This window comes from Aegilops tauschii, chromosome 2 (genome assembly GCF_002575655.3).
Source record: "Aegilops tauschii subsp. strangulata cultivar AL8/78 chromosome 2, Aet v6.0, whole genome shotgun sequence".
In the NCBI taxonomy this organism is placed as follows: domain Eukaryota; kingdom Viridiplantae; phylum Streptophyta; class Magnoliopsida; order Poales; family Poaceae; genus Aegilops; species Aegilops tauschii.
The window spans coordinates 311056445-311067516 of record NC_053036.3 but is presented as its reverse complement, the minus strand read 5'-3'; the positions used below and the strand labels follow the sequence as shown (position 1 = coordinate 311067516).

The 11072-nt window shown below is 43.3% G+C and overlaps 1 protein-coding gene across 1 annotated transcript; it reads right to left on the bottom strand.

Moving 5' to 3' along the window:
- Positions 1–1992: 1992 nt before the first annotated feature.
- On the bottom strand, positions 1993–2685 carry LOC141040974 (uncharacterized). Its single transcript, XM_073507084.1, has 2 exons — positions 2602–2685; positions 1993–2499 (listed from the first exon to the last, which is right to left on the bottom strand). Exons 1-2 carry the CDS (start codon positions 2683–2685, stop codon positions 1993–1995), a joined length of 591 nt encoding a protein of 196 aa, XP_073363185.1.
- Between the last annotated feature and the right edge of the window lie 8387 nt (positions 2686–11072).

Genomic DNA, 11072 nt, shown 5'->3' with positions numbered 1-11072 from the left:
TTCTTTATACTTAGGATGATATGTTTTATGTTGAGTTAAATATGTACATATATATGACTACTATTTTTTATAAAGTAGTTGCAATGTATGAACAAACTTATATACGGAATTGACCTCTAGTTTTACTAGGATATATATTATACTGTAACATGTTTGTACTGCAAGGTCATTTACAGTGTACTTCGCTAGCATGTTAAGAGAACTGCAATACTGATCTACTGACCCTCTTTTTTGTTCGTGTGTTGTGGTACTGAAGAAAAATAGGTGGAAGCATCTAGTCTTAATAGCTAACAAATCTGAACAACAATACAAATTATGTTTTGTATTTTGTTGACACTAGCGAACAAATTGATTGAACTATATATTCAGATGTGGATTTGCCGTTAGATTATGTCCAAAATTGTGAGGGAAAAACCATACCCAACTTTCCTGTAGATCTGCGGTTGTGAGGCGATGAAGAAATGGCGGCTGAAACCCCCTGTTGGGTATCATCAGGCACCCGAGCATGCTGCGCCACTCGGTGTTGGTGAGCTCTAGACCTTCTGCGTACACGCATGTGTCCGCTACCGGCACCATCCTTGCCAAACACCCGCACTTACAGTCCATGGCGGGTTCAGTGGAATTCTATAGAAGAGCTGTGGATGGGATGAACCCTAGATCTACGATTTGAAGAAAAATAAGAACGGGGGAGGCGTTGTGTTAGTCTAGCACGAATGGATACGTTTTTATGCAACCAATTGACCAACGGAAGTAATAAATGTTTGTGGTTGGTGTTAGGTGGCGGATTGGTTCTGATTCAGTGTGCGCGAATGCATTTGAGTAGTAAGAGGACTGCATACCTAAAAATAGCGAACTGCATTGTCATATCAAGACGAACCGCGGAACGTGTGGTTGGGCCTGCGTTTGTGTATGGTACGTGGGATTATTTTAAAAAATTCAGTGGCCTCTCTTTTTGTGTGTTGGGCCTGTGTTCGGGGAGTGAAGACGCATTGGGCCCAAGTCGGCCTGTGAGCACGGTTGGTTCCCGGTGCGTTGTGTGCGGCCTAATGTTTAGTCCCACCTCGCCCGCGGAAGGCGCGCCCGACCTGTTTATAAGCGCTGGCGAGGCAGCCGTATCGAACTCCTCTGGTTACTTATTTGGGCGCTTATACACGGCGCTCGCTAGTCTATGCTCTCTGACCTGTGGGACCATGTGCGCCCGGCCCCACGCATTGTGGCTCAGAACGACTCGCCTGCTGTGGGCGCAGACCTACTACGAGACTGACTGGGGCCGGCTACACCTGGGTGGTCAATTTTTTTTCTATTGTTTTTTTTCAATGTAGGGGCGTGCACTGCTTTGTAAACCATCTGTGCACTGCACCGATCAGTTTTCTCTACTGCATGTGCACGCAGTCCGTACTACATGCACAGTTCTCATTTTTTGTTTTCATGTTTTTGCTCTTATGTAATCTTTTTTCCAATTTAGGGGAGTGCACTGCTTAGTAAACATACTTGTACTGCCCTGATTATGTTCATGTACTGCATGTTCATATATTTCCGCACTACATATACAGATCGCATTTTTCTTTTTGTGTTTTTTCTATTATCTATTCGTTTTTCCAAATTTAGGGGCGTGCACTGCTTTGTTGGGTATGTGTAAACTTCATTTGACAGAGTCTGTACTGCATTGGTACATAACTTGCACTGCATGCGTCCTTTTTGCACACTGCTCGAATCTAATGATACATGAGCAAACAATAGAAAACAAATTATCACAGGCATTCTGTACGACAAGTTCATCATGAGCAAACTAATTCCAACAGAAAGCAATCTAACATAATCAAAGTTCACATCATTACAAACGATTCTGCATGGCAAGCAAACTAAGTTCAGCAAAAGCAAATGATCACAAGCAAACTAACGATACATAAGCAAACAACATAAAGCAAATTTGATGATAATTCTAAAATGACGCTGGCATTGGTTGCTCTTTAGCCAGCACCGTCTTCTTCTTCACCAGTCAGCGTCTCCCCATCCCCAGCTGCTCCTGGCGCGCTTCTTGGGGGGCTCCTCCTTCTCCAGCTTTTCACGGCGAAGCCCGTCCTGGGTGAGGGTGATGCGGTTCCATATCTCGTACGCTGCGTAGGCGTCCTTTGCCGCGTACTCGATGTGCCTCATGGACAGAGGCAGGGTGGCCCAACGCTTGTGCTCGTCGTCGGTGATCTTCTTCTTCATGTTGTTGTAGTAGTTGTCGATGAGCATGCCGGAGACGTCTCCAAGGGAGTCCAACTCCTTGGTTGCCTCGGGCACCCTCCACTCCTTCTGGATGTCGACGAAGTTGGCGACCTCCAGATTGACGCGCTCTAGCCTTTTTTTGTCGCCGTCGATGGAGAAGCCTGCGAAGGTGTACCTGGGGTCGGCGAGGAAGTTGTCAAAGACGGTGCACCTTTCAGCGGCGCTCAGTTGGAAGAGCAGCACCAGGTGTTTCTTGCCAATGGAGAGTTGGCAGAGGGCGGGTTTCTGCGTCGCTTCGGACTCGTTGTTGTACTCGAGATCAATGCCGACGATCTTGTGGCGCTAGAGGCTGAGGTGGCGCTCGTACTACGCGAGGGTGCTCGCCACCTGCTTGTTGTCGTTGGTGTGGATGACGTGCAACTTGGTGTTGCCGTGGGCCTCCACGCCCTGGTACTCGTCGGCGAACGCCATGGCCGGTAGTAGGGCTTGGTGTTTTGCGTGGAGATGGATGTGATGGAGCGATTTGGTGGCAGCGCAATGGATACTTGTGTTGTTGTGGATGAGAAGGCCTATGGTAGGGGTCTGAATTTAAGGGGAGGGCGCGGGGTGGGATGGCCGCATCGGATGAACTACACGATCTTGCTGACGATGCGGTTTGTGCAGATCGTGGGTTGGTGTTGTGTCTGTGATCGTGGGCTTGTGGCGATGGAACTGCTCCGATTGGGTGGTTGTATGCGAATGTGGTGTTTTTTAACGTGGTTTTTTTATTTTTGATCAGTAGATTTTTTTTAACCACCACTTTCTGTGCGAACGGGCATTTTGTGACGTTTATATGTATCCTGCGTGATAACGAAACTGCATTGGTTAGAGTTCCGCACTGCATCGTGTGCAACGGAGAACTGCATGTTGTCTACAGGTGCTTACTTCACAGTTTTTTTTGCGTGTCCTTGCTGGAGCCCCTGAATAAAGTACAATGTATTCCGCAATTTTACGAGTTTTTCACTGTGTTCTATACCGTGTATTTATTCATGTAGGTAATCCAGAACTGGATTTGCTAAACCGTACTGCTTCATGTAGCTAAATGCACTGCATCTTTCTAGTGCTGCGTACTGCATCAATTTTTTGCCTGTACTTACTGCAGTCCCTGTACGGGAGGGGTAGGGGGTTGGGGGCCCCCCCATTTTTTTTGTGGCACTTATTTGAATGTAGACTTTTTCTTTTCGGATGCGTTTTCTTAACATGCGTGTTTTTTATTTTAACTTTTTTTACAAACTGCGTTTATTTTATTTTTGTTTTACAGACGGAACTTCATTGTTCTTCATAGAGAACTGCATCATGTGCGTTTTGATGTGGTCTTTCTTATTTTAGCCGGGCCGTTTTTGGGTCGGCCCGTTTTGTGTTGCCTTTTGCCACACGCGGGCCTCCTACGTGTCCGTTCCAGGCGATCCCACCGCTCCGCTGACAGGGAGAGAGACCGAGAACAATCCCCTCTCCTCTCTTGCAGTTCCTCCCTCGAGCAAAACCGCCGTCGCCCGCAGCAACCGCCGTCGCCCGAGGAACCGCCGCCCTCAAGAGGTTCTTATTCCTGCATTCCGCGTCGTCCGCTCCGCGAGCCCTTGCCGCTGCGCTCCCGCAGCCCTTTCCTGTCTGTTGCCGTCACCGCACCCTCCCCCCTCCCAGTCGTCGCCGCCGCCGCCTGCGCCGCACCTTTTTTGTGGTACGTTTCGCTTGTTCTCGGTCTTGATCATCCGCTCATCTTGTTTTGTTATTCTCGTAGTTGCTGTTGCTATTTTTGCTTGTGTAATTTTTCCGTAGGCAGCCGATTTTATCTCGATTTTGGAGTCGATACTCTTGTGTAGCAAGGTGGATCTAGGGTTTCGTGAGATTTTCGCCGATTTTGTTGCTTAAATCTGTCACTTCGTCGTTGTGCTGCAGGCAAACGCCATGTCTTCGCCGAGCAGAGTGGGAGGAGGAATTCAGGGTATGTGGAGTGCTTATTTTAGGCTTTTTGTTTATTTGTTTGATGTTTATCTAGTTTCCTAAATCATCGTGCATATCGGTTTATGCTCTGTTAGTTGTCAGCGTTCGTTTGCATTATTTTGTCACGTGATGTTTTGTAATTTCTGTTTCTGGTTCTTTTTGAATCAAGTAGGTGATTGTGGTTCTCATAATGATACGCCAATTGGCTCTCGTTGTCTTGGTGGTAAGGATCATGGTGTGGAGGGAGGGCATCAATTGAATTCGCCGATTGAAACTTCTCCCATAAGTATGGCCCCTCCTTCTGGTATGTGATTGATTTGTTTATTTTGTGTATGCTGGTTACTTTGATGTTGTACCAATTGGTGTTGCCTTGCTGTATCTAGTCCGGCATTTTGTTGGGAAGAAACATGAAGCTAGTGTATGCAGCACTGTATTTTATTTTCTATATGTGAACTCCACTATATGTATGTGTGAACTGCATTATTGTTTTATTCAAGTTTTTTGTGCAATGCATTAATTTTTATTTTTAGCTTATGGTTGGAGCACTGCATTTCATATGTCTAAGTGTACTGCATTTGTTCTTTTTGTGCACTTTTTAATGACCATAGTCAAACTTCATTTTGACGCAGTGTCTGTTTTCCATGCTGGGGCGCCTGGGTTTGAGGAGTTTACTCAATTGATTGACCATTATTTTGCAGAGGGTAATGTTGGTGTGAGCTTTGACCAGAGACGTCTCATTTTGTCTGAGACACAGTCGCAGTCTATTGATGGTACAGAGGAAGTTACACAGGATTGGATGGTCTCGGAACAGCTTCGTGAATATGAGTTGAAGCAAAGCAAGAAGAAGTTGAGGTTTCAAAAGAGTTTGCGGAGAAGGAGAAGCAGAGGAGAGCTGCAGATGGTGCCAAGGGTGCCAAATTTGCCAAGGTGAAGAAGCCTTCTTTGCAGAAGAAGAAGCTGAGTACTGTTGCTAAGGAAGGTGGTACACCTCGGCGGAGTCCATGTGTTGCTGGCATGAACAAGAATCTTGCCAAGAGAACTGCTGAAGCTGGTGGAAAGGATGATCCTCAGTGCAAGCGACTACATGTCACTAAAGGTCCCAACTCTGATGATGACGACTTTGTGCTTGCTGATTTTGTGAGGGATGTTCATAGTGGTAGACGCAAAGACTGTGGTTCACCTAAGAGTCTACCCAAGCGTGCCCGTGACGATGTCGATGAAGATTTTTGTGGTGACTCTGGCGAGGAGGTGGATGTTGTTCCAAAGGTTTGTTGAAGTGGACTGCATTTGTTTTCTTCATTGTTATTCTATCTGTGTTTTCTCTGTCTCTTTTTTTATGGCTAGTCTTCTAATGTGGATTGCGTTTCCGTTTACACAAAGGAAGAAGTCTAGTAAGAGCAATGCAGCTGAAGATGATGCTGAGGGTGAATCTCGATTTAACAAGACCGTACGTTTGTCGCTTCCCACTGTTTGCAAGGCTGCTGCCTTGTTGAAAGAGGCACACTGTAGTCGTGTTCGGGATGCTGGATTTGGTGTTGTCTTTGAATTGACAGTAAAGAAAAATGTGTCGCGCATTCTTATGTGCTATCTGATGGGAGTGATTGACCCTGCCACCATGATAATGGACTTTGGTAATGGCAGGGTTCTTCGAATCAATCGTGATGCAGTTCATCACATTTTTGATTTACTTATGGGACGTCACACTGCACCCATGTCTGCTGCCAGCGGCCATGATGACTCATTGAGTGCCCTCAAGGATGAGCTTGGCTTTGACCGTTCAAAAAGTATAGGTGTCAAGGACTTGCTTGAGAAGTTGAAGGCGTTGGTGGAGGAAGATGATCATGTGACTGTTGACCTTGCTGTGAAGGTGTTCTTCCTGATACTCTACCAGAATTTGTTGTGCCCCGGGCCTGCAGTTCGTTTGGGTAGAGTTGCTGCAATGGTAGAGAACATGGATTATGCGGCTATGGCTCAGATGGACTTTTGCCAGCTTGTTGTTGATGAGTTGCAGGCAGCTGTGGTGAGGTGGCAAACAGAAGGCAGCAAGCAGAATTGTGCGGAGGGTTGTGCCATTATCCCCCTGATTATGTATCTTGACTGCTTGAAGCTTCGCAAATTTTCAGTCATGCACATGTTGACGCCACAGTCATACCTGAGGACCAAAGACCTGATGAAGTTATACAATGAGGATGTGCTTGTGAAGGGAAAGATTTACTTGGAAACTTACAAATTTGGGAAGCTGTCGGTTAGTGCATCTGAGTTTTTAATATCAGGTTTTTTTTAAAGGTGCAGCCATTATAAATCTGAACTTTTCTAGTACTCACATGTGTACTTGTCTTTGCCTCTTGTCTTTTTTTGCAGTGGAAGGCGTCAGGTGATATTGTGTACAACCGTCCTGTTGCAGTTGTATGAGGCAGCTCTGATGCGGGACCTAGCACTCATGCTAGGTTTTATGAGCCTATATGTAGCCAGCTTGCCCGTGGTGATGGGGTGCCGCGTACTCGTGGTTTCATGGCTCGACAGATGTTTGATAATAGAAGCTCTTCTAAACAGACATTTGTTGGCGGCAAAAAACACGAGGAGATTGATGAGCTTCTTGTGAAGGTTTTGAAGTTGACTGAAGATTTTCCAACCTCTGGTGACAAGTTGAGGACAGTTGCTGGTTTTTACCTGTTGGCCATGGCCCACAAGATGAAGATATTGTTGCTGCTCACAGTTTTGATTGTGGAGTGATTGAAAGCCTGAAGATTGCAGTGACGAATGTTCGGTCTTCCCATGCTCAATTGAGACATACACAGGAGGAAAAATGCAGTCGGTATGAGAAGGATGCTGGGCATATTTTGGATGAAATGAACCGTCAGGACGCTGGGGTTGGCGCTGATAATGTATGTTCTAGGTTTTTTGTTGCTTTGAACCTCTTTTGTGTATTATGTGGACTGCTCCTCACTTTTTTTTGTTTTTTGTGATAGGCTGGAGTGGAATCTTCTGGTGTCCATGGAACTAGGGACGATGGAATTGGTCAGGTACAAGTACTTCTGCCATGTCTGTTCTGCCACGTGTCCCTCTTCTTAAACTTGCATTTGTTGCTTTCCATTTTTATTGTATTTTTTGTGTACTTCACGGTTGTAAAGTGTGTATTGCTTGTGCATAGTTGAATTTTTTTTCTTTTTTTGTCGTAACCATCTTGTTTTCGTTTTTGGTTTGTTCTATGCCCGTAGACTGGTGTTGCTGCTTGTGATGTGCACAAAGAGTCCTACGGTGGCTCTGGGAAGGATGAGGTCGTGGGTGATGCATCGTCCCCTCCGGATGTTGTAGCTGATAAGGTATAGTTGTATTACTTGTTCTGTTAGTGTGTTGTAATCTAAATTTTTTGTTGTTGTTATAAACTTGATGTGCGGTGTTATGCTCAGTCATATGCATTTTCATTTACATATGTTAGCTGCAATAGTTTTACATGTGTGAGCTTCAGTCTTTGACAGAAGTGAACTGCATTCAATTTTGCATGCGTGGTCCATAATGTTTTACATAAGTGAGCTTCAGTATTTAACATAACTGAACTGCAACGTTTGACAAAGTGAACTGCAGTTCTTTTTTTACGTATATGTGTGTTGAAGTTGTAGTTGTTTTGATACACGTGGGTTGCAGTTGTTTGTTGTGTTAATTATCCCCACGCTCAGTTTTGTGTTATTGTGTGTTTTTTAATCTTTCCACAACCTAGAGAAGAAAACGTGGAAGTTCACGTTGATCTGAATTAGGGCGGTTGTGCTGTTGATGGTGGTGGCAGTGTTGGTGCTTCTGCATCGGTTGCCGTCGACCTTGCAGACCCTTCTCTAGCTCAACAATCCCATGATGCTGTTTCCCCCAGCCGGCATGAAGATTCTGATTTTGGCATTGAAAAGCCGCTGGAGAATGTCGTCCCTGCTGTTAGTGTTGTTGCTTCCCGTGTTTGTCTGGCGGCCAACGATGTTCCTGAAGTATCGAGAGTGGAGCCTCATGTAGCTGAAGTATCTAAGGACGTTGCGGTTGACTAGACTGTTGTAAATCCAGATAATGTTGATGTTGCTGCAGAAGGGCAGTCCAGTGATGTTGTGTTGGATTCGTCGCAACCTATCCAAGAAAATGTATTGGTCAGCTCTGAAGAACAACAGCATGAAGACTCTGACACTGAAGGCAAGAGTTTTGTTTTGAACAGTACAGTTGAAGTTTTTCTCATTTCATTTTTGTTTAATTACTATGGTATCTGTATTAGATGTTTAATGATAAGTGAAACTTGATCGTTTGTTTATGATTTTCAAAATAGCTAGTAGAATTTCCTTGGCTTAATATTTGAACTTCATTATTTGGATAAGTGAACTTCATCTTTTTTATTACACATGACGAACTTCCTGTTGTAACACCGTCGAGCATTGATCCAGCTCTCCTGAAAAGATACAATGAGTTGTACGCTTCTGTTACGAGGGTTCGGAAGGACAAGAAGAAGAAGTATGGTTTTTTTAGAAATTGTTTTGTTCATATGTATTTTCTAATTTTGGTTTTTAGCCCTTTTTCTTTGTTGTTATTTTTTTTAGTATCTTATGTTTCAGTTTTTCATGAAAAATTCAGGGACATGATTGCTTTTAAGACTGAGTTGGGTGATATTACCATTGGCGAAGTTGGTCAATCCTTTTGGGATAAAGGGATGCTCACTACAAGACATGTAGATCTTGGGGTTTCTTTGCTGGTAGATAAGTTTAAGGGATCTCCGACAATGGTTGTCCCGTACCATATTTGTGTAAGAATGCAGAAATTTTTGTTTTATTTTTTTGATTTTCTTTTCTGATTTCGTGCGACGACATGTTTTCTTGAGCACTATTTGATTTTTGGTTTTGTATTGGCAGACAAATATTTGGAATGGTGGTACTGTAGGCAGGAGTGTTAAAATGACGTTCTCTTCAAAAGCCGAGGAGCATGTTGATAAAAAGGATATGGTGAGTAACGTTTTTATGTGTCGAATACTATATTTTTGCGTGTTTGTTTTTATAGTGTTCTGTTTCTTCTTCTTATAATACTTGTATTTATTTTTTCATCCTTTGAACAGGTCCTTTTTGCAACTTTTGATCCGCCAGATATGAGGGATGGCGTTGGTCATTATTGTGTAGTTGCGTTAAATGTGAAAGAAAGGCGGTTTGAATTTCTTGACTCGCTCAATAAACCTGGGAGTGCTGATGCGATCAGGGTTTTTAGGAGGATGGTTAAAAATATCAAGCGTGCATGGAAAGAAGGAAGCTCAAGTTCTGATGAGCCGCTAAATCCTCCTACACTTGATGGATTTGTGTTGAAACATGTCATTGTCCCAATGCAGCCAAATGGGTGCGTTCCGTACAGCCCCTCTTATCCATACTGCTCAAGTTTTTTATTTCGTATTTGTGAAACTGATGTTTCATATTCTTTTATTGCAGGCATGATTGTGGATTCTATATGTTTCAATTCTTGCAGACTTGGGATGGTGTTCGAGTTGCTCAGTTTGGGGTGGAGCACATTGGCTACATCAGAAAGGCTATGCTCTATAGTTGGCTCACATCGAGAAAGTGTTCCCTTGATTTAACATCACTTTTAATTTTTGCAGATAAAGGTTGTTTTAGTGAACTTCTTTATCCTTCCTTTATTTATTTTTTGTGTATTGCTTGCTTCCGGCTCTTACAGGCTTTTTTTACTAGTTTGTTTAGTTAAGTTCGTGATTTAGAATTGATGTGTATATTTTTTGTTGTGTTAGTGAGATGCATTTTATTTTTTGGGCAAGTGAGCTACATTGTTCTTCATAAGTGGGTTGCATTGTTGTATACAACCGGGCTGCATTGTTGTATACATTTTTTGTTCTGCATTGCTATAGACAAGTGGACTGCATTGTTATAGACAATTGTGCTGCATTCTATTCTTTTAGTGAACTGCATTTTTTATTTTAATGAGGTGTATTACATGTTTTTAGGTTTTGTTTTTTGTGCTGAGTGTTTCCATGTTTTTTCTACACGGTTTTAGTTTTTGACGGGGGGCTTCATGAAGGCTGTACATCACTGTTCGAGTCCCAGGGTTCTGTGGTGGTTATGGAGGATTGTGTCATTGAAATCTCTCTAGATAATTCTGGTTCTTTGGCTGGAGATGGTTTGAACACAGTTGTGGCGTCTGGACCTGATGGTGGAAGTGTTTTTCGACCTAGCTCTCCACGCGATGTATTTGATGTTGATGATGATGATTTTGTTACGTCGTGTCCTCGCACCACTAGGGCTAGGAGTGCAGCAATTAATCGCCCTCCTGAGGATGACGTTGAAATATTTTCGAACAAGAGGGCAGGTGAGAGGGCTTTTAAGTTGAGATGCTCCATAGAGAAATTGAAGCCTCCGAGGTTTAAATATATTGATGAGGCGAGGAAAATAAAGGATCTTGTTCTGAGCAAAGATTTTGTAACCAAATACCACGAGTAAGTTTTATGTGTGTGTGCTTAATCCTTTTTGTGTGTTTTGTTTTTGATTTTATTTTTATTGATCCCATATCTGTATGTTTACTGCAGGAATGCGTTCTTTATGGTGCATAGTCCTTTTCGTGATCTTGATACTTACAATGTTGACTATATATATAAGACATTTGGCAAAGGAGCTTTAATGGATTCGTATCTCATGGATTTTGTCATTAAGTACTGGAAGCAAGACCCTGAAATGGGTTTAGTTTATCATTCTGGTGAACGTGTGCTACTTTCACCCTTATTTATCACGGTAAATGTGTGCTGTCATTTTTTTCTATTGTACTGGTTTTTTATGTCCATTCCTGAATGCATTGTTTATTCCTTTTTTTCATTTCCTTTTTTTGTTCTTTTTTCTTTGCAGTATGTTCTTCAGATGGAAACC

Bases quoted from the DNA above. Each gene is read 5' to 3' on its own strand.
- LOC141040974 (XM_073507084.1), bottom strand. From the start codon at position 2,685: ATGGCGTTCGCCGACGAGTACCAGGGCGTGGAGGCCCACGGCAACACC. The intron at 2,500-2,601 runs GTGGCGAGCACC...GAAGCGACGCAG, and splicing joins ACACCAACGACAACAAGCAG to AAACCCGCCCTCTGCCAACT.